Raw genomic sequence first — 24766 nt, 5'->3', positions numbered from 1 at the left:
TAAAACATATTAGGTTTTTGTTATTTTTTTCCGTGTAAATCTATATAATCTAAGAAAGTCCTTAAATTTACCTAAAACTACCCAAACTAGGGGAAATAGAAAGCACAATAAAGAATTTCTGCGTAAAAATTAAGTCTCTACAAGTCGTTGCACTTTTCGCGTATACTGGTATTATAAAAATAACGTGCAAGTCATCTCTAGGATTTTCCTAGATCAATTCTGAGACCAGATTTAGATTTAGCGGTTTAAAATCCATAAGGATAGCCTAGTCACTTTTCTCGTGCAGACAAATTTTTTGTATGGCCTGTGTGACGAGAAAATCCCTAGTCTTTTCCTTACTTTTTGCATCTAGGGGAAAACTAAGACGTGTAGGACAAATTCTGAGGCCTTATTCGGATTCAGCTGCTCAAAATCCATAAGGGTAGCCTAGTCACTTGTCTCGTGAAGGCATCTTTTTTGGGTGGCCTGTGTTATTAGATGGAATGTGTTTCAAGAGCGAGTATCGTCGACCAGATGACGATGCAACATTTTATTCAGACTCTAATTGCTCATTTTTATGAGTTGCTATTAATTTACTTTATATTCTTCTCTGTTACTTAGTGAGGCCCTTGAGTGTGGAAATCGATGAAAAAGAAAATTACGTGTCGGCCAATAAGACATATGAAGTCTCATGTAGAAGTAGAGGATCAAGACCACCCGCTGTTCTTACGTGGTGGAGGGGTTCGAAGCAATTAAAGCATGCAACTAAGGAAGTAAGTTTATCATTCATAGACATTTAAAGGAATTTGATTAATTTTATAGTAGAATTTTTAAAATCATACATAATTTACTTTTTTTAAGCTCAATTTATTTCATAGAAAGTAATTCTAGTGTAAAATGTCAACGAAATAACCATTACACGAATAATAATGTGCTGTTATGATATGAAACTCTATGCGTGTTTTCTTGATTTAAAGTATTCACAATTAAATCATACCTGGTAAAACATCTCTAGGAAGTTATAGATGTAAATTTATAAATTTAAATGAACTCTACACAAGCCAATTATTCATGAGAAAGCTATACGCACAATCATTTAATAATGAATAAATTTCTTTGCCTAATGTGTCAAATTAGGCATACTTCTATTAGTAGATCACTTTATAGCAGTTACAAAAGCGTCAGTAACTCATAATATATTCCAGGACAGTCCCGTGCAGCCTATTCAAAAAAATCCGACATTAACAAAAATGCCTTCCACATATTGGTCTGAAACTATCATCAACCATCATCAGCCTGAGAGAAAAATGAGCTTCCTTATTTTATAATAATAAAGATATAGCCACGTCGAAGGTGCTCTTGCGTTTGCTTCGGGGTAGGGCTTGAGCTTTCCTGTCATGACTTTGACGGATATATTGGCCATATAGTGGCCATATAGTGGGTTATTCATACCGGACCGACAGAGAACGAAGAGAAAAAGTACAAAGAGGGACACTAAAACACATTAAAAACATGGAGCGTACTTTTAATATTTTAAAACGCTTTTTGCTTCCTAAAGATCATCGGAGTGTCCTTAGAGCACTACTCCTTAAAGTGATCAGAGAGCTGTGGACACATAAGGATGCTTTAGCAGCGAATCACCTCAACATAAATAACACGGGAGAGGATTGAGTGTAATGACACAGTGGAAGAGGAATTGGTGCGTACTCTATTAGAAAATTGTGGAGTCAAGGACCAAAAGCGAAAAGGGATACAAGTTTAGGACAAAGTTGGCGCCAAAGTATCCTCTTAAACTGGAAGTTTCAATAAGGTTGATTAAGTCAATATAAGCATAGAAATAGAACCAGAAAGCTATTAGAGCATACTACTATAGTCATCTATCCTCAGATCATCGAGGCATTGACACGAGCTATATTCGATGAGATTAGAAATTCCTAACAGCAGACTTCATGCTCTTACTGCTGAAGTACATACGTACAGGAAAATCAGTGCAAAAATGCAGCAAAACTGAACCATTCAGGCAGATGAAAGACGGTTCTGCCAAGAACTAAAGTGTAAAGCAAGATGAGCAGCAAGACACTAAATTCCCTCAATTGGAAGGAATGACTAAATACTTTTCGGGTGTTTAGGGAAAAATTAACGTATTCAATTGAGACTATGCTTGATTCCATCTATAGAAAGAGGGAGCCATCAATAAGCCTGAAATGGAGCTGACTAACATCACAAATTTAGACATCTGAACGGTTTTTTAAACGAGCCAGTAACTGGAATACTCCATGTCCGCGCGGTAAGGGGTTTTTAGGAGATCATTGAATATCTAGATCAGATGCTTGGTTTCTTGCTTAAAGGTACTACGTGTATTTTGCCCAAAAAACCTGACGCTCAAAATTCATCTGAATTTCGTCCGATAGTCTATCTTCCAATAATTTATAAATGCCTTACAGCTAATTGAAGTTGCCATGACGCAAGAAAATAAAATGAACACGGTGTACGTTTACTACAGACAAGATTTTCTTCCATACCACATGATTATCTATTTAAACCTATAAAAACAGTGAATATCATGTCTTATAAGTTCAGAATACACGATAACGAGAATGGTCATCCACTAATCCGTCTTCTATACATGGACGATCTGAAGCTATACGCTAGTTCAGATCACAAACTGCAGCAAGTGATCGATGTCACGAAAACCTCTTCCAACAATATCCACATGGAGTTTCGACTAAATAAATTCAGAAGGGTGCATTTAACCAGAAAAAATTAGAAAACTAACACGAAAATAACGTCGAGACAATGGCTGAGGCGATTTATATATATATATATATATCGGGGTATTCTTGAATCTGAGAGTATTCAGCATACAATACTTTCAGAAAAGCCTGACGGCTGTATTTACTAAAATACTCAGATTGTTAGTTATGACGAAGAGCGCGAAAATGACAAAATGCTGAACACATCACAGTAATTTCGCAATTGAAAAGGTAATTCCACCGCGACATAGAGAATCTCGATTACAAGCCCTTAAATATTTCCTCACAGGTGTCCATGAATATCAGGACAGAAACCATAGGGGAATTAGAAATGCAACAGAAACAAATATTCATTCACGGCAAGCACCCGAAAAACTTTAGATAAAAAAGAAGTCAATATTGAGGCGTCCAATATTTAACGGAAAAAGGGTGTTATGTTTCTAGAACGGAAATATTTATCATTGCGAGTTAGGTTAATGCTGTCGGCACTAGGAATTATCGCAAACTGGTTGGCCAGTGCTAATTATGTGGAGATTCCAACAAATGCATCCAGCGCATTATTGATGATTTCCGCGTGATGTTATGCAGAAGATATACGCGCACGCATAATAACTTAGCGGACATTATACATTAACAACTTGCCATAAACCTAGCACTATAAAAAAAATTCATGCCTTTCTTTATGTGCATTATAGTGTTTGTTTTATAAAACAACGATTATATCTTTTATGGTTATGTTATTATCTAAACGGATCAGATCATTCTATCCAAACAAATCGACCCGAAATTGTAATGCGTGAGAAAAAGATGTAAGAGTCTACATCATCAATATTTCTTGTGCCCTTTGCCGAAATTTGCAGGCAACATATCAACCAATATCTATGAGTATAGGGAGCTAATATATGAAGTAAAGATAGTATGGAGGAATATGAAACATGTCTCTATTGATCTGATGGTAATTTGGCTACAAAAATTATGCACGAGAGATGCACTGAAAATTCTGAACATTTAGAGTCAGTAGCATAATAGTAGCAGCTCGAAAGATGTTTTTATGAAACTCCTGTCGCATCGTGAGAATCTTACTAGACCATCTGAAAGCAGACGACTAAAAGTCTATGAGGTGTCAGATGGTAGCTCTAAGAAAGCACCCTTATGAATAGTCACAGAAATAATGTTCGTGAAACCCCACCCTTTTTCAACGTCACGTGGGGCGGGAAGACACTTCTGTGATTACTGAAAGTAATAATATTGGCCAAACACTTACTCTTTTTAAACGACACATGAGGTTCAGGAAGGCACACCTGTGAGTGGGTACAGAAATAATATTGGTGAAACCCCTACGCCTTTCCAGGTTCTCTTAATGGAGGCGATGCATTTCTGTCACTGATCACAGAAATAATTTATTCTCCTAAGGACGGAAAGGCACCTCCATGACTGGTCACACAAATAACGTAGGTCATTTATCTTCCCCTTTTCAACGTCTCGTGGTGGACAGGACTACCACAAGCCCTCTTCCAATATAAACAGAAAAAAGAGTTTTATAGTGTTTTGGGGGATTTGACTTTGAAAATAAAATTTGTGGGTATTTTGACTATCGTTTTCGAAACCAGTAAGTCAAAATACATTAGTATAAGAAGTGGGTGGATCAATTTATTGACAACTTTGTGAAGAAATAGATGACGCTACATGTGCATGTGATAACTTGATGTAAATGACAATGGACTTGGGAACGTTTAGCTTGCCCTGATTTTGTAAAAAAATAGTACGTAAATGTTTAAGGAAATCACCTGAAATAAATATTTTAATTTATTTTATAACAGAATGATAAAATATAACAGCAAAAGGAATATTTATAGTACCAAGACAACATTTTGTTATTTTTAAAATAATATATATTTTTAAAAATAGACTTAGATACCGTTTGCGTCTAGTATTGCCATATGCAGTTTAGTCGAATTGAATTGATTTTAGCCTGAAAACAAACTTTAACGTTGTGTGGATATATACGGTATAAGGTTTAATTATATGTCATTTATTTTTACTTTGTCTGAACAATTTAAATGAAGTTAAATACGTGTAGTGTCTTTCCATATACAGCGATTGCAAATGGATTGTGTAGAGTTTTGATTCGCAGGTTACTCTGTAGACAGAATGTAGTAATACAATCTAGACCGGCTTAAATTAATGTTCCTTTTAGTGTTAAATAATTTTAATGAAACTTTACTTTCCATTTTTCAAACTATTGAGCAACCTCAAAACAACTTACCGTTTTTTATAATCTTATTAAAAATATTTTCTTAAAATACTTTTCAAAATTTTAATTTATGTTAAAAGGTTATATAATTTTAATCATGAATTATTCAGTATTCTGATCCTTGTAGAATTTACTCTATATATAGCAATATATATGCAAAGAAATAACTGCATGAATGTTGAATTAAGTCTTATCTCGAAAAACTGTCTTTCAATTTATTTGATTTATTTGTTCAGTCTCAAAATGACGGGATGAGCACAAGCATTCTAAAATGGATACCGAGTGTTGAAGATGAGGGAAAATACCTGGCTTGTCGGGCGGAAAATCGGCACTTGCCAGAAGCTGCTATCGAGGATAAATGGAAGCTGAAGGTTTACTGTAAGTGCAATATTTTACGTGATCTCGGAAAACATTGATTATGCCATCATAAATGATACTTTACTCTAGATATTAGCAATTCAAAAACGAAGTGTCTAAGCTCACTGAAAATATTTGTGCTTCGATCGCCGCATTTCGTTAAATATAATCGCCCATTTTTAACTTCCTTGGACTCGTCGAAAATATTTATTCTGTGCTCATATATTTTCAGTAAGTAAATAAGCTATTAAAAAATATCAGTTTCAATTATCACGTTCTGAATTTCATATAGTCGCAGTAAAATCAGTTTTTGTTACAACAATTTAATTTTCTTATTTAAATTTCATATGAAATGTTTCGTGGCCACTGATAGAAAGAATTACATTAATTAGGATTGTTTTGACTTCTCCTAGTATTAATTGTATGTCAAGAAATGAATGAAAAAGTCATAAGCGAAAATTCTGTCAGATATATGTTTTCCAAATTTACTAAGTTATGAGTATAAAAGATATCATTCAATATTAGCTCATTTTCTTTTGACTCGAAACTTTATTAGAGCTTATATTTAAAGACGTTGATATTTCCACACATGCAGTGGCTTAGCCAGTGCGGGTGCCTTAGCCTACCCCCCCCCCCAGCGGGTAGACCCAACTCCACTTGACCCGGGTAAGGATGCCCCATCCCACTACCATTTTAAAATTTTACTGCCGAACAAAAATTTCTGGTTAGTTTCAAATTAAAGAAGAGTATAAACAATACCTTAATTATGACACGCATGAAATAAAATTAGTTTCCATTTATACACATATGTAAACGTTACTCTATATATAAACATCTAAAAGCAAACATTTAACTCGCTCAATAGCGAATGCATTTAATATTGCTACTATTTTTAGTATTGATAGTACTGAATAAAAAACTTTGTGATATAAAACAATTAAATGAGTAGGATTATTGGACTTATTGCAATATTGAATATAAATTTAAAAATTACACAGCCACACAAGAAAAAAGTGTGCGGATCTGGTAACAATACACACGTGTTCCTATGGATTTTGGGGCGCTGAATTCAAATTCGGTATCAAAAATCACCCATCACGTCTTGGTTGAGCCATAACCTCAAAAAATGACGAAAAATCATGCACTGAGGCAAATCAATTTCAAAATAATGCCACTGATGCAAATTTTCAATTCAAAAACATGTCGACAACTCTGAAGGATCAACCCTTGCCTGATCTTTCATCTCATCTTTCTTCTTTACCCCTGCTACGTTCCAGTACAACACCTTTAACATTCCTCCACCCTGCTTTACTCCCACTCCCCTACTTCCCCCGAAACAAATTCGCCTGCACTTCCTTCAACACCTCCTTCTCCTCACCCCATACCCACATTTTCTCGTCTATTTTAATTTTCCAATAACCTACCTTCACTGCTCTCCCTTTGCTCCTCTCCTTCCTAGCCCTGTCATTTAGCATTCTGTGAACATCTCCTTCCTTCCTTGTCAAATCTTGATCGATGAAAACCTTAGTGTCCTTTATCCTATTTTTGTTACGCATTACCCCCAATTTTTTCTTCCCAGCTCTCCAATTCCACCACCGCCACTTCATTCTCCTTTCTCCTCTCCATCCTAACTTTCCCTACCTTGCCCTTAACCCACCCTATGCTCTGTAGCAGCGCTTCCACCCCGTCCCTTTTTTCCCTGCTCTTAAGCTTCAATTCTCTTATCACTATATTATTTCTCCTATCTGCCTTCTCTTTTCTATCCATTCTCAACTCCATTGCCATTATCCTTTCCCCATACGCTCTCTCCTCCTTTTCATTCCTACGCTCTCCCACTTTCTCTTCCATCATGATTTTCACTTTCTCCCAAATACCTTGCTTCTCACCCTCCCCCCTACCCACTGCTTCCATTCCCGACCTGCCCACCACCTTCTCCAGCCTTTTTTCGGCCCTTTCCTCCCACATCCTAATATCTTCTTCCATCTCCTTTTTTCAATCGTCTTTTTCCTTCCTTACCGACACCAACTGCCTCTGCAATCCTTCTACTTTTCCCCTCAACTCTTTTGCTTCCTTTCCCTATCTCTCATCTCTTACCCTCAGGTCCTCCCTTATACTTTCCATCTGCTCCATAGACCCCTTACGTCCTCTCTTGACCCTCTGATCTCGTCTATTAGCACCCCGATATCCTCCTACTCTATCTGGCCCTCCATTTGGGGGGAAGCTACGTGTTCGTACGCTTTTTTTAAAGGGACTCTCTAGCGCGCTTTTCTCCGGACTCTCTTTGCTTTCCCTTCTCCTCTTCAAAAGATCTTCCCCCTTACTTGCACTGGACGCTTTCTCCGTTGCCTGATCGCTTCTTCCGCTCCGATTCTTCCCCCTCCCTGAAAATTATAAAAACTGAAGTTGGCATGTTTCGGGGTCTTTAAAAATAAATGTAGCAAAGGGTGATTTACCCCTACAATTAATTTAATGCTCTTTAGTGATATGGATAATTAATCACAATATACGTTTAAAATTTTATTCTTAAAAAGCTGATTTTGACATGTGTTTTGCATGATAAATAAAATAGCATAAGCTCATATTATTTTATTTTACATGTGCGTGTAAAGTGACAAATTTATTTAGGAGGGAAGGCGTGAAAAAATAATTACTGGCGTACGGTAATGGAAACCATGGATAATATGGTACTTATCGAACGCTAAACAAGCGTGAAATAAGCCACTTTTCACGCACATGTAAAATAAAATTATTTTTCTTGCACTTGCTTGTAGACTGATATTTCACCGATATAATATGTCAATGTTTCACTGTGACACAATTAGCTGGTCTACAGTATTTAAAACCAACCTATTTTTGCAGGTGCCACCCCTAAACTTCCTGTTTTTGTTTGAACATGAGAAAATATTATTTATTGAACATAGTTTTAAGATTTTACACCAAATTGAAAACCAATATCTGCATTTTAACAATTATGCTCGAATTCGGCCATCTAAGGGGTGAAAATAGCTCTTACACTCACTCTCTAAAAATCAATTTTTCTTTAATTTTATAAGGAAAAATTATCATTTGCCAATTAAACAAACGTTAACATATTACTTATCAAAATACGCTCCTTGCGGCACGTCTTTCATGCACCAAACTCTTGCTTCTCAGGGGAGCAGGGCCAGAGCGCTTGCGATACTTCATATATATTCCAATTGGAAACGAGTCAAACGAACATCACTTTTTAGGTTACGATCCCTCCAGAATCAGCCCAAGGCTATTTGAAGGCAACCCCCTACACTGGACTGCAAGAGAGAGTTTGGTGTATTAAAATATGATCAATTTACTAATGAATGTACTGAAAACATTTTTCTGCATTTACCAACCATGTTTGTATTCATAAATTTCAGGAATGACAAGCACCCTTAAAGTTCAACAATAAAAATAGGTAATTTTAAAATCTCTTTGAAACTAGATTTTTTTTAATGTAAGTCTAATCCTAAAGTTTAAAACTACAACTGTATGAATGAAAACGAAAAAATATTATTTTTATAGTTCGCGGTTAAAAGCACATTTTCGGAATAATAATACATATAATTTCAAAATTTTATAAAAATTAATGAACTACATTAAATTAAAAATAAAATATTTAAACTTTGAAAAAAAATGTTGTTCAAGCATTTTTCAGTAAACAACATTTTGTTATATTCAAATAAAAAATGGAAATGTTAGGGTTTGAGACTTGAAACACTGGGATAAGTTTAAATACTATGGACTTGATAATTGTATCAGAGAAAAAAATTGACATGTTATATTATTGAAATATCAGTCTACAAGTAAATATAAAAAACTGCTTTTATTCACATTCTGAAAATGATAATTTTTCACAGGGGTATTCAACCGTCCTAAAAACGAGGGTGCTTATGATATTTCATTTTTAATAAAAAATATGTGTCGTTATAAATTGTCGGGCGCTATTCGTTTCCGATTTTAGATTTTTTAAAGAAAAATTCAGTGCTAACTTTTAAACAGAATTGTAAAAGCCGATTTTTAAATATTTGTTTATTTAAAGTTTTATTTTAATGAAAAAAGAGGAAAAAATGTCGATTTTTACGGATATATTTTTTATCTTCTGAAAACATTGTTCACTTGTAAAGTTAAATGTTATAAAAAAATTGTATTAATAAAGAGCCGAAATCATGGATTTCGCTCGGAAAGTACAATTGTGCGTTAAAATTGCTTTCTTTACCGTGAAAATGACACTGGATCATAAAAAATTGGTACTATATATATATATATATAAACGAATTATATAAACAAATGCCTATTATCGGCATTTATGGGTAAAAAGGAATAGTTTTATCTTCTTATTCTGTACAAAATATCTTTTCAATTTTAATTAAAGAAAATTTGTCAACCGATATTTGTTTATAATTTTGTTATTTTCGTTAATTTTCTAGGTTAACAGTTAATAGGTTGATTATAAGTATGCTCGTGTATTAAGTACAATGTATATGTTTATTCGTTAGGTAGTAAGGCCTAGTCCTTAACTTTTTGAAGTCTATAATAAAGAAGGAACTGGCTAATAATTGGTTTGATATTTCAATTCAAATCTCCCTAATTCAAGCAGTTCAAGTAATTCATAAGCCAGAGATATTTCGTCCATTTTTCAACTAATTTACAATTTTACAGAAAATCAGAACCTTTAGCATAATACAACACTGAAAAATATCAATGCCTTCAAATATTCCACATGATAAATTCATTCAGATTCTAGGTTAGTTACTTAGGAACCGCCGGTAGCGCTTTACCACGCCTAGGCATTTTTTAAAATTAAATGAAACTTTTTTTAATTGAAGCAAAAAATTTTTCTGGTTTAATTGTATGAATTCAAACAAATTTTGTTGTTTGATTCAAACAAACATTCTTCTGAGTGTAAGGATCTGTCAGACGCAAAAGGGAGATGTTATCCTCCTGCCTCATCAATGCCTATTAATAATCAAAGTGTCACTATTAAATTACAATAAATGCTCAATCTTACAGTAAACAGTTCACTGGAGATTCCTAGCATTAAGGCACAAGTGCAAGAGAAACGTGTCAAATTTATGACACTTTCTTAAAATATAGTGCTGATAGGATATCAGACCAAAGCTCATATAAACAAAAGCTTCCAGATAGCATGGAATCCAGTGAAGGCATTTTCATGACCTCAGTGGTACCCATTAGATAAGAATCAGGATCTGAACTGATTTGGGAATATCCTCACCCTGGTTCTACAAGATTGTGCATACCACTATCATATTAATATGCTAAAGAAACACCTGATTTAACCAGATCTGTGATAGACCGAATAAAGGGAGAAATAAATCTTTTGTTGCCTACTAAAATTGCATTTATCATGTTTAGATGTCAGATAGATCATAAAATGCTGTTCACTGTGTTAGATAGTAAAGTAGTACAGAACTTTAGCAAAAAACTAAGTGCAGCAACTTGCCATTTGTGCAAAGCAAACCCTTCAGAAATGACTGATCTAGCCACAGTGAAACAGCAGCATGTCATTGAGGAAGATTATAAACTTGGTCTTTTACCACTCCATGCTAAGTTGAGTTACATAACTCTTATTTTAAACATTGCATATCGTCAAGATTTTGCAATTGGCAAGCTGAAACAACGGAAAAAGAGCTAATGAAAGTTTCCAAATTAATAATACAGAAAGATTTTCAAAGCCACAAAGGACTAATAATAGACGCTCCTAAGTATGGAGCAGGCAATTCAAGTAACGAAAATACTGCACAGAGATTTTTCCGGAATCCTGAACTAACAACAAGGAATACAAGTGTTGATTTTCGATTAATTAAACGATTAGGCATAATTTTGCAGGTTCTCTCTTGTGGACAGAAAATCGATGAAGTTAAATTTGAATTGTACGCTTTTCAAACCGCACACCTACATGTAGATCTGTACAAATGGTTCAATATGTCAACATCCATGCACAAAATTCTTTTGCACGGTGGAGAAACTATTGGGTCCTTTTGAATTCCAAGAAGTCTGCTATCCTAAGAAGCACAAGATGCTCGAAACGAGAATTTCAGACGATTTCATGAATTCAACTCTAAAAAATGCAGTCGATGGCAACCAACACTGATCTTACTCATAAATTGCTGATCTCATCTGATGCGTACTTGTCTTACCTAAGAACAAATTGGAAACAGATGTATACTGTCCTTGACCCAAAGGATCTCGAGCTCCTGGTTGTAGGTTAAGCACCCGGAACTAAAGTTATCATTAATTAGAATGCGATTAGCAGAAAAAACTATGTTTTTTCAGTAAATATCGATAATCATCATTTGTTCAAGGAATAAGCTAAAAAATATCTGAAGAAAAATTTTTATTACTGCACTTCACTGGCAAGATAGTTTGTAGACGATTCGAAGAAAAAAATAATCTTCGTTTGTCCATAAATGCCGATAAAAACATTTACTCACATAAATTAAAATAGAATGATCAGAAAGGTCAAACAGGCAGACTACTTCCTACCAGAATAAAAGAACATTTTGACAATTTTAGACAAAACCCAAAGAGCCACAAAGTTATTTCTAAACACCAGGTTGTACCTGGACATTTGATGAATTGGAAAAAATTTATAGTTTAAAATGTTTTGTTGATTCAACTATTTCAATCAATTCTTTTATAATCGCATATAAATTTATAAATTGTTGTTTAATCAATCTCAGAACCCATGTCATATAAATTTTTGATATGACATTGCCATATGTACTTCTTTGTTAATGGTTCTCTTTTTCTTGGTTTGTCTGTGAAAATGGAGCAAAACAAGAATCTTGTTTTTCCTATTCACAAAAATGTGTTTAATCCATTTTAACACTAAACTTAGTATAGTATAATAACAACCATTGCAATAAGAAGAAATTTCTTATCTAATAAAAACTTTTAAATTATGGTAACCTTACTCGGTAAATATATATTTATTTTGCACTTTCTTAACCTCAAAACTTTACAAAGTTTTAATGCCAAAAAAATAAAAATAAGAAAATAAATAAAAAAATTTTGTTTGATGTTGAATGTAGCTTATGTTTTTTATACTCAATTATCTATTCACAGATTGATTGATAAGAGGATAAATGGAACTCATTATTTATTTATAACTAATTTCTTAATAATGAATTGAACTTCGCATACGACTGACTCTGTTCTGAAGAGGAAAACCGGAGTTTTTTTCGAACCGTCAGCAAAATAAAGGATCATTAACAACTGGATTCCTTTCCTTTCTTTTGGTCTGAAATATGTCATTTAACACCTTTAATAATATTTAGAACATTTTCATATAAATTTCTTAAATAATATATATAAAATATTGAATGATAAATTTGCGCCACTCAACAACATGAACAATTATATTTGAAGACAATTAGCAAAAAAAAACGAAATTATTTGCCAGTAAATTCTGCTGATAAAGATTTGTACAGAATCAAAAGAAAAAACTATTCTTTTTTGCCCATAAATTTTAATAATAGGCGTTGTTTACATAATTTGTTGAACAGATTTATAAACAAATATTGGTTGAAAAATTTTGTTCAATTAAAGTCACTAACAAGATAGTTCGTACAGAATAAGAAGAAAAAACGATTTTTTTCTGTCCATACATTCCGATAATAGGAATTTGTTTATATAATTTATTGAACAAAATTATAAGTTAATATCGGTTGACAAATTTTCTTTGATTAAAATCACTAGCGAGATACTTGTACAGAATAAGAAGAAAAAGCAATTTTTTGCCCATAAAGGCCGAAAATAGGCATTTTTTTACATAATTTGTTGAAACAAATATAAACAAATATCAAATGACAAATTTTCATAATAAAATGTTATTTTCACGTTAAAGGCAAGTAATTTTAACGTACAATTATACTTTGCGAGCGAATAAATCCATGATTTTGGCTATTTGTTAATATAACTTTTTTATAGCAATTAACTTAACCAGTCAACAATTTTTGTTCATGCATGCACCCAGGCGTATCACAATCATGTGATATGGAGCAGGGGAAAACATTTTTCAAGAAGATAAAAAATAAAAGCGTCTGTTCAAAATTCAAAGCTGAATTTTTATTTAAACAAGTTCAAAACCGTTCATGAATTGTCTTTCAAAATTATATCGGTGCAACCCTCTAAACTTAGATCATCATAACATTTGCCTGTATATACAAACGTCCTTTTTGTTCTGCCTTTCAGCCTCCCTAAATCTTTCATTCCTAGCTATGCAACAGCACTGAGGTACCTTTGCAGTTGCTCTGTGCGTCAAGTGAATCGTATAAAATTTGTATTCCCACGGCAGTAGAAAACTCGATTTGTGTACAACGCAAAGTCTTATGAATGAAATAGGCTTCTTCCGCTAACGCTCTGGACGAATTTTATCTTAACTATTTGATAATACTTTTTGCGGAAGTAAGGATTTTATTTGCAAGTGCACTTTTGATACTTCTCCAATAACCTAGCTAACATCCTTTCAATTTCTTATGTTTGTAGTTTCTCCAATCGTAACACTGAAAATGGGGGCATCATTAAACCCTCAAACTATCAAGGAACTGGATGACGTACATTTCGAGTGCAATGTCCGAGCCAATCCAAGAGCCTATAAAATTTCCTGGTTTCATGAGGTAATACTTTTAAACATTGCTTACAAATAGTGCTTTTATTGTGATGTTTTAATTCGATTACTGTTTGTTATTATCCTTTTTTTACAAGCTTTTCATTGAAGTGAAATATAAAGTATAATGCCGTAAAAAATAATCTGGGTTAAACTGATATTCCACAGGATAAGGTGCTTCGTCAAAACATTACTGCTGGCATCATCCCCTCCGACCAAACTTTACTACTTCAAGGTATTACTCGAAAAGCTTCTGGAAAATATACTTGCCAAGCAACCAATGCAGAAGGTCGCACCTACTCAAATGCCATTTATTTGAGCGTTATGTGTAAGTTTCATTTTTATGTTTTACACTTGATGGAACCCTACTACGCTGATTAAACGATTTTTTCAGAAATTTCACGCTTTTATATGAGAACCTAGTGATGCCAATAACGATTAGAGATCTGTCATTTTATTTCGACGAGGTAAATTGGGGAAACGTTAAGAATGAGATAACTTTATGCGAAGAAATAAAAGAGGCATAGAAGTGTCAAGTTTTCCTGACTAAACATTTTTTTTCAATCGGTTTAAAACTTGGCTGGAATATAGTCCTAGTGGGCTTAAATTAATCCACTAAACCATAGGTTCATTTATGAACCGGTTGTTGATGATCCGGTTGGACTTTTATTATAGTGTTTTGGAAAGCTCTTTTAATGTAATTTAAGACTATTATAACGATACATTTTTTATTTATATTTTTTTTTTTTTAAACAAAATTTAGATTTTTCTGCTTGAAGGTACCACGTTAAACTTCCGCAGCGCTCGGGCACGAATACTGTCAGGTCTAATGTGCCCTAAAATTTTATTTAACCTATTTGAGATGATTATCTATGCAGAAATATATAACTTACTTCATATATTTCATCTCTCACCGTCTATTTTATCCAGAATGAGCGTAATAATCTAAATTGGACCAAGAAATCATTTGCGGGTCACTTTCTATTCTACATGATTTGAAAAAGTCTACAAAAAAGCTATATCTTGAAATGAAAATTTTTTTTAATATGGTTTGTTAAAAAAATCCATTTCAATTTTGTTTTTCAAACAAAACATAATATAAATTTTAAAAAAGTATATCTTTATGATAGCCGTAAATTACATTAAAAGAGCTTTCCAAAACTCTATAATAAAAGTCCAATCGGATAATCCTAAAAGAAGTTACACTAACGTGAAGGTGAAGAAACTCGTGAAAAGTTCAGGCCCCTGAATATCGACAACCAATTAATAAATGAACCTCTGGTGTGGCCACTCTGGTAGGTCCACTAGGATTATATCCCAGACAAGTTTCAACCGGTCCAACAAAAAATTAATTTTAGTTAGGAACACTTGACGTATTCTGCGCTCAAAATCTAATTACTACCTTAGAAATGGCAGCTTCCGGCACCATGGAAAAGGTGTTTAAAACGTGGTGCTTTTTAATTTTCGAAATATTATTATCTTTGCTTCAGACCATTTTGAAGAATTTATCTAATTTGGAAAGCTTGCACAATCCGAAGACAATAAAAAAAAACGAATTTAGCGCCTCACCATTTTATCCGACTATAAACTTAAAATTACACAATAGGCATATTATGCTTCCTCTCTTGTAATCTTATGAACTTATAAATCAGTGGTTTAACATCTTGAATTTTTGTAAATAAGAACAATGAAAAATATTCTTTAATTCACCTAAGCTTTTTAATTGAATGTATTGTATCTAAATTTTATTTAGAGTCTAATTTGTGGTATCACGGAAAAAACTAAAGTTCAATTTTGTTGCATGTAAAATTTCCCGCTGTTAAAGTTTACTTGCTATTTGGCGAAAGTTTATTCTACGATGGAATAAAAGCTGTCGTCTCCTATGGCGTCTTTAGCAGAAATAGGAAGACGGCCAAATATGAATGAATTCGAGCTATAAATCGGGACACCAGATTTAATACAATCACAGATAAAACAAAAGTTAAAATTTTTTGCAGATAAGACTTGCAACGATTAAAAATTAAACATACTTTGGCCAAAGTTTCACCAAGGTTAGGAGAATAATTTTGATCTTGTCTACTGCGTTACGCTAAAGTGAACAAATTTCGGTAAAACATGTAGAATCAGCGACCGAAAAAAGAAAAAAAATTTGTTCTTCCTGATATATCTCCTCCGAAATAAATTACACTATTGTAGACGAATTAAAACTTATTTAATAACATTTATCAAAAAGCGCAAAAACAACTGACAGATGGGAATCCCGATTTCTCTCCAATTTAATGAAGTTAAACGACGATAGATAGCGCTGGCGTCGTAATTCAAGCTACACCTAGAATAAAATTGGAGCGATTATAAGACAAAAGCATCGACACATAGTACTGGACCGCTGCTCACGGCTGTCGGAAGTAGACCAGCGAATAGAAAGAGAGGAAAAATCGAGAAAGTTATCCTGTCCTTTTCTAAGGATGGCGATTGGTGATTGTTCAGTTGATATTTTTCTAATGAAAGCAGATGGAAGATGAGTAGAACCAATCACCATCCTTAGAAAAGGACAAGCTTACTTTTTCGATTTCTTCTCTCTTCCTGTTCCCTGACCCACTTCCGACTGCCATGACCAGCGGTCCAGTACTATATGTCGATGGGCGACAGATTATCCAGGCAAGGTTAAAAATCAGAAATTATCTTTGAATCATGTAAAGTTTATCTGGCAAGGTTAATTTTTGTTGCGGTGAATTTACTATCCTTATAGAACTTAAGTTTCTTTGAGAATAAATAGAAATTTAATATATACACTATACTTTCGAATAAAGTATGGATTTGGTTCTTACCTAAGCTTAAATCGAATGTCTTCGAACGTAATCAGTCCTGACCTTCTCGTCATTTTGCGCAATGTGATGCAGTTAAGAGCTAGGCTGTTAGGATACTGCGCTTCATCGCTATGCTACTGTTTTGTAGGGGTTAGTGACCATGGGCGACCTCTCTTTCGGCCCAGCGGCTTCACTCATCCACCAGCATTCAAAGAATACTCTAATAAAATACTTAACTTTACAAGGTAATAGGGCGTCAGATCTTGAATTAGTGGCTCATTTTTGAAGATTTCGGAATTTTCAAAAACTCCTGTGTCCTGACTTAGCTAATTATAATCATAATTTTATCCATGTTTCACTTTTTTTGGTTTTATGCCATCTAAATGGCCAAAGACTTATAATAAAGTCGACAGTGACATATTTTCAGTACTCTTTTGTATTTTGAAGCTGTGACAGCCGTTAGAACATTGAGCCGCAGAACTAGGCCTACAAATACCGCCAATAGATTGACTCGATATATGAAAGGAAATAGAATTAGAAAGCTAGTACACCATGTTACTAAAGTCCTGTACTGTCAAAAAGAAACCCTTAACGGTAGACTTGATGTTCTTACTGCTAGACTACATCGCGAGTCGCTACAAAAGAGTGGTACAAGTTAGCACGAAAATCGTACCTTTCAGGCAGATCAAAGAAGGCACTACCGACAGCCTGTCTTCTAACAATTCGTAAATGCTTTGCAGATGTAATTGCAGATAAGGAATATTCTCACTGCGGCGAGAATGACATCGTTACAGAAAACAAAAAGGATATTGCAAAAACTTCCAGGACAGTAAAGATATCGTCACAATAGACGCTGTTGCCATGACGCAAGCACGTAAACATAAAAGAAACTTGCACATAGCACACATTAATAACAAACAAGCGTGAAATTCCGTACCACGTGACTTTTTGCTTCAAATCGTAAAATATTACAAAGTCTGCTTATGCATAATCGCGTTCTAAGTCGAGCGATGTTGTTTGGGGGTGCGAGAATGAAGTATTTTCATCATGCACAATCATTATAACTAGACTAATATGCTTTACGATGGACATCTTTTAAGAAGACTCCTCCAGTGCATGGTAGTCCTGATTAGCATTGAACCCATTCAGAAAAACATTAAATAGCATGCATAATGGATTTAGAATACATGATAATGATGATGGCCATCAAGTTAACTACTTATCTTCGATACATGGATGAACCGCAGAGCGGTGTTCCAGTTTAATATTGCACGAACGTCCCACTGGCATGTGAAGAAAAATGACCGTTATTGTAATTTTAACAAAAAACATCTCGTAAAACGTAGCAAACACGTAAAAATATATGCCATCTTTTAGTTTTGAGTATTGCATACATTACACTATAATATGATATCAACATTATAAACTAACATCGGTTTTTACCTATCCCTTACGGTTTGCCCGATATGCATTGTTATTTATGGAAATAATGGTAGGTCATCTTTGAAACATTTCAGGTGAACGTTCGTGCAGCGTTTGAAAGGCACGGATATTTTATTCAGGAACGTTCCTGAAATGTTCCGAAGTTGCACGTGTAATGTTCCATGGACGTTCCGTGCTATTAGGGTATGTTATATAATTTGTTTGTCTTGCTCACTGATTTACAGATTTACAATTTACAGATTTACAGATTTACAACGTCTGAATTAGAGTTAGCAGATTAATATCATTTTAATGTTGAGGTGACATTCGAACGCGAAATTCTTTTCCAAAGATCTTCAACACTCTCTCTTAAAAGAAACCGATTAGAATAGATAATAATTGGTTGCGACTGTTTTGTATATACATGCTAATGGTCATGCTTAGCAAGAATACATATGTTACATTTTTAAACATGATATCACAAATAAAATTTCTAACGTCAAGAGATTTCGAACCTACACCTATGCCTAAATCTATTTCCTAGCAGTCTATAGTCTAAGAAATTACTCCATACCTACAGAATTAAAAGTCAATGAGAAATCTGTCCTCTTAAGTCACAGCACAAGAAAGTTGAAACAACCGTTTCTTTACTCTTTTTCTCATTAATTTTATTATTATACGACATTATATAGATGTAATGTCATGTTTAATGAACACTTATGATTTGCGTCGACGGAACTGGCTAAGAATTATGTAAGTGAAATGGTGAAATGGTATTTTTTTCTGAACATTTCAGAAGGTGCAACTTAGAATCTTTTTCTTAAAAAAAAAATTGTTTTTACGATATTTCGATTTCGAAACTTTATAACACATGAACTTTTTGTTCAAAATACGATTCCGGCTCAACCGGTTGGCCGATTTGGATGTTTTTTCAAGCTAATAAAATTTCGAAGAGAATTCTCAAGCCTGGTTTTTAATTTAGTTTTTCAATTTTTTTATAAATAAATAAATATGACGAAAAAATGACCATTTTCTCTATTTGACGTTCCCGGTGCTCGTCAGTAATTCGAAAATTGTTTTAATCGCTTACTTTTTATAGATTTACATTATATAACGATATTCCATCATGAAGCAATAATCAAAAAAATTATTATGAACAAATTATTTTTTGAAAATGTGTTTTCTATCATTTTTAATAAAGAAACTTTTTTTAAAAGTTATATTGCAAGAAATTTGAATTGAAACAATATTTTAATGAAAAAATTTCTCTTAAAACTATTCTTTTTATGTTATAAACAAATGCATTGATCAGGCATTTATCGTCAGAGAAAATCGTTTTTTCCAGGTCAATTTTTTCAAAATTAGGAACCTCATAAAAATTTCAGAATAAATCATAATTTGTTGACCAATTTTAAGATTTCTCAGAAAATTTAATAAACAAATGCATTATTTGGGCATTTGTCGACAGAAAAACTCATTTTTTTTACATTTTAATCCTTTTAATTAGGAACTTTACGATAATTTTAGTAACATTTATAATTAGTTGATTAATTTTATTTCTTTTTTAAACAAATTTAATTTAAAAATACATTATTTGGGCATTTTTCGAGGTAAAAACTCGTTTTGTTAGAAGTCATTTCAATTAATTACAGAACAAATGTTTTTGTTTTTCATTCTGTACTTCCAGTTCGCCAGCACAAGAGGATCTGAATACAAGGAATGATGGAACGATAAATTTAATATTTGTTAAAAATAAATCTTTTTTTATATTCTTAAGTGTCCCGACTTTTCATACGTTATAAAATTTATTTATAACAATTATTAAATGTATTGTTCAATCTATACTTGAATTTAAACCCTTTTTTTACTGAATGAAAATAATAACTTTTTTCTGGAATTAAAAGAAATATCTTTGAAAAAAAACTAGTTTTTACATCGACAAATGCCCGAATAATGCATTTTTAAATTAAATTTGTTTAACAAAAACATCAAATTTATCAACTAATTATGAATGTTACGGAAATTATCTTAAAGTTCCCAATTAAAAGAACTGATATTGAAAAAATGAGCTTTTCCGTCGACAAATGCCCAAATAATGCATTTTCTTATTTGTTGAAAAAATCAGGAAGTTCACCAAAAAATTATGAATTTTTTGTAAATTATTATGTGGTTCCTAATCTTAAAAAATTGAAATCGAAAAAAACGATTTTTTCTGACGACAAATGCCTGAATAATGCATTTGTTTATTAAATGTGTTTATAATATTAACAAGAATAGTTTTAAGAGACATTTTTCTATTAAAGTATTGTTTTCATTTGAATCTCTTGCCATATAACTTTAAAAAATGTTAAATTATTGAAAATTACACAGACACACGAAAAAAAGTCTTGTCCACCAGACGTCCCTGCGGACCGAAGGAACTGAATGAGCCTCTACAAAGTACCCGTAAAGACTCTATCGGTTCCTTTTTAAAAAACTCAAAAAAGCAGCAAGATCAACTTTTAAACTGTTGAAATTCGGATTCTAAGTTAAATTTTCTATTGGTAACTCACGAAGTAATCGCGATCTATTTTTTGAAGCGGTAAAAAGTTAAAAAATATATACCATAAGATCTATAACGTCTGTTGACTGCTACTTACAGATGATGCGTTTGAATTGTAGCAGTCAACAGGCTTTTTACGTCTTATATTTTTTAAAACTTTTTACCGTTGCAGAAAAAAACTATTGCGATTATTCCGTGACCTTTAATAGGGAATTTTAACGCAGAATCCGAATTTCAACAATTTAAAAGTTTATTTTTCTGTTTTTTTTTTAGTTTTTTAAGAAGGAACCGAATTGGGACGCAAAAAGGTCTTTGCGGATACTTTGTAGGAGCTCTATTCGGTTCCTTTGGTGCGCCAGGGGTGATAAACATTTCTATACGTTTTTGGGGTCGTTGAATCCCAATCCGGATTTGGTTTGACTCGGTCAGGTCGCATTTCGTTCCTAACCTCAAAAAAATAACGAAAGTCTAAACATTCATGAAAACACCCAGAAAGTAAAGCGAATATATATTTTCAGGGTCGCTGAGTCCAAATCTAAAGGTCATTTGACTTGGCGAGGTCGCATTCCATTCATAATCTAGAAAAAAAGTTAAAACACTGAAAACTGTACTCGATATAAATTGTTTGTATTCAGCGTCCGGTACTGTGACGATGACAACTGGGTGTGAAGATGAAGCCATAGTATTTTAATTCATTTTTTTCAAGGTTAGGAATTCCTCGCAAAGTCAAATAACCTTTAAATTTGGACTGAGCGACCCTGAAAACATAAAATCGCTTTGCTTTCTGGGTGTTGCCAGGAAAGTTGCAACTTCCAACATTTTTTTGAAGTAAGGAACGAAATGCTACTTATCCGAGTCAAACCAACCCTGAATTCGGATTCAGTGATCCCAAAACCGTATACAAATGTGTATCTCGTCTGTTGGACCAGACCTTTTCTCGTGTGCCTGTGTTATAGAACACATTTTTAACAAATGATTTGCTTAAAACATTTTGTTTTGTTTATTGTATCATAATGGAATATCTTTATATATTGGAAATCTATGAAACTTCGGCGAATACAACCATTTTTCTATTATTGACGAGCGCCGGGAACGTGAAATAGAAAAAATAGCCATTTTTTCGTCAAATTTATTTATTTATAAACAAATTTAAAACATGAATTAAAAATTAGGCTCGACAACCTTGTTTGAAATTTCATCTACTTTAAAAAGAATCAAAATTGGTCCACAGGTTCAGCCGGAATCGTATTTTGAACCGAAAAATGTACTTTTTCCCCACTGTGCAACGATCCGCCAGAACTGGGCCAGTACTGTGCCGGTGGTGGACTCATACAAACTATTGAGTTTCCCACCTTGGTGGTTTTATCGTTTCTTTTTTTTATGATTAAAAAGTTACTTTTTTCAGTGAAGATGGCACCCTACAGTGGGATTGAAGACAAATTTCAAATGGTATGAGTTATTCCAAGTCACAAAATGGGAGCCAGAAGCTTCTTAAAATCTATCAAAAGTTCAAGATAGTTTAGAATGGTTCAGAATACTAACTTTTAGAGTTTTCAGTATTTTGAAAAAATTTTCTGTTTCCTGATTTCTGAAGTTCTAATTTGATCTTTAAAATTAATAAAATAAAAACTATTAAAATATTGTTGTTGTGAAAAATATTACCTTGTGCCTTGCAATAAAAATTGGGACGTCACAAAATATATTATTTGATATATATTTTATCAATAGGTTAACAAACTTAACTATTTTCAGAGATTTATCAAAATTGTATATTAGTTAGAACCTCTTCGAATATATTTACATATAAAACAGATTTAAAATACATAGAATTTTTTTTCAGTCGCACCAATTTGCAAACAAATCAAAAGTATCGGAAATGAGATAGAAGACAACGTCACACCATCTTTATTCAAAGTCCCCGATAAGTTTTATGGTACACAGAAGCACGAAACCATCAGTTTAGTTTGCGAGGTCGAAGCCAATCCAACCGAAGTCACCTTCCATTGGACGTTTAATAATAGCGGTGATCTAAATGACATCTCATCTACGGAATTTACAAGCGATAGAACTGTCAGCAAACTGAACTATACACCCGAGGCCGACAAGGATTACGGTACCCTTGGTTGTTGGGCTAAGAATGACCTTGGTTATTCAAAGCAGCCATGTTTGTACCAAATCACTGCAGTAGGTATGTTTCTTCGCATTTTAGTATCAATAAATATAATCAACTGAAGTAATGAGAATAGGCATACAGTAATAAAAACCAGATTTCGAATAAAAAGTACATAAATTATGTTTTGCCTTGCCTTCATGAAATACTAAAACTCTCTACGCATGAAAGTGGTAGGCGCACAGTAGTCAAATGCAGAATTTGTTATTGATGTTTATTTGTTTCTTGTCAAAATTTAGAATATGTTTTTGTAAAAATGACCCTGCAATAAATTTTTAAGAAAGCCTTTAAGCTCAATTTCTCAAATTCTTTTTCATAAACGTATAAAATCAAATAAGGTGAAAAATTTGTATTTATAACAAAATGATTTTTCATCTGTTCCAAAATTGTTTAAGAAAACGCTCTATCAATCAAAATTAGGAAATTTGTACTTGAAAAATGCAAATAACATTTTCAGGTAGGTATGCAATTACATATTGACACAAGCCTACCTCATAGAGGAAAAGGAACCGAACTCGGGAGCGGATCCAGGTAAGGGTTTCCAGGGGGCGGGTGCCACTAGAGAAAATTAGAAACATCGCTGAAGGAAGTTCATCAAAAAATCTTTGTAATGTATGTCTGTATTTTCAGCAGGAGGGGGGTCTCCGTGGCACCACCCCACCCCTGGATCCTCGCCTGACCGGACTAATATTTCTACATGATATTCTTCACTCCATGCATATTCTATTGGCTATTTAGGAAAATGTACTACAGGTTCGGGGTTATCTACGACTAATATTTATGTTTTTTTGTTATAAAAATTAAATAAAGACAGTTAAAAATTCAACTTTAAAGCTCACCCCGCGAGACACGATCACAGAAAAAACTGAGGGTTCACTAAAGTTAAAGCTCAAATAAAAGTTGGTGTCCTTTAGAACTGGAGCTCCAACAGATATCTGTAGAGACTCAAAAGGATTCCTTCAGAGTGTACTTAAAAGAACAAAATAAAGGCGCATTCACAAAAGAACCACATAAAAATCAGGGCTGGTAAATTAGTTATCGATTAACATTTATCGAACGAAGTTTTAAAACGAAAAGTTTCTTGCATATGAATATGCCTTTATATGTTGACAACTTTGCTACGTAGCCTGCAAATGATATTCATCAAGTCATTATATTTATTTTATTTGTGGTAATATTTTGTACTTTAATTCTCTTTATTAAGTTATGCCCGCAAAAGTTCGATTACTTGTGTGCTTTAAACAAGAACTAAAGTATGCTTTACAAAGAATCTTTCTTTGTTCTTTTTCAGCAGCAGCGTTTTTTTGCTTGCAGCTTCTTTCCAACCGAAAATTGGTTCTAATAAATATCCCAGTTTATTACCCCTATTTATTTTTAAAAATCTCTTTTTTTAAATTTTTCAGCTATAGGGGGGCCACCCTGTCGTAGATAATGAACCTACAATAGATCATAATTAATTTAGAATACTAAGGTGTGTAAAATTATTATTTCTATTTCATTAATAATTACGACACAATTCATATTCATAAATTAACATTAAAATACATTATTTTAGGTGTATTTGTGTTTTCAATTAATAAAGATCTATCACAAGCGTATTATCTACTGTAGGATGGTCGCCTCTAATAAATATGAACGCAACTCATAAGTTATATTGTATACAACTTGATATAAATTCAAGTATTTTCGAATGCAACGCACAACTACTAACATCTCACTAACAATTTTTGAAAACATTATGTTAAAATGTACGCAGTTCAACTACTTATGGATCGTAAATTCGTGAAAAGCACCCATTGAAACATTCACAAACACGATCCCGTTAACAAGAGAAACTA

At 33.2% G+C, this 24766-nt stretch overlaps 1 protein-coding gene across 1 annotated transcript in view; it reads left to right on the top strand.

The window, feature by feature from the left end:
- The window catches only part of LOC117173709 (nephrin-like), a 133679-nt gene that overhangs the window by 77297 nt on the left and 31616 nt on the right, over nucleotides 1–24766 (top strand). The window contains exons 4-8 of the mRNA XM_033362350.1: nucleotides 601–752; nucleotides 5223–5364; nucleotides 13867–13997; nucleotides 14156–14315; nucleotides 22599–22946. Of these exons, the coding sequence (XP_033218241.1) occupies nucleotides 601–752; nucleotides 5223–5364; nucleotides 13867–13997; nucleotides 14156–14315; nucleotides 22599–22946 (933 nt within the window). The remainder of the gene's footprint in view (nucleotides 1–600; nucleotides 753–5222; nucleotides 5365–13866; nucleotides 13998–14155; nucleotides 14316–22598; nucleotides 22947–24766) is intronic.

The sequence above is a fragment of the Belonocnema kinseyi genome, chromosome 5 (assembly GCF_010883055.1).
Source record: "Belonocnema kinseyi isolate 2016_QV_RU_SX_M_011 chromosome 5, B_treatae_v1, whole genome shotgun sequence".
NCBI lineage: Eukaryota > Metazoa > Arthropoda > Insecta > Hymenoptera > Cynipidae > Belonocnema > Belonocnema kinseyi.
This window is presented reverse-complemented; position numbering and strand designations above follow the sequence as displayed.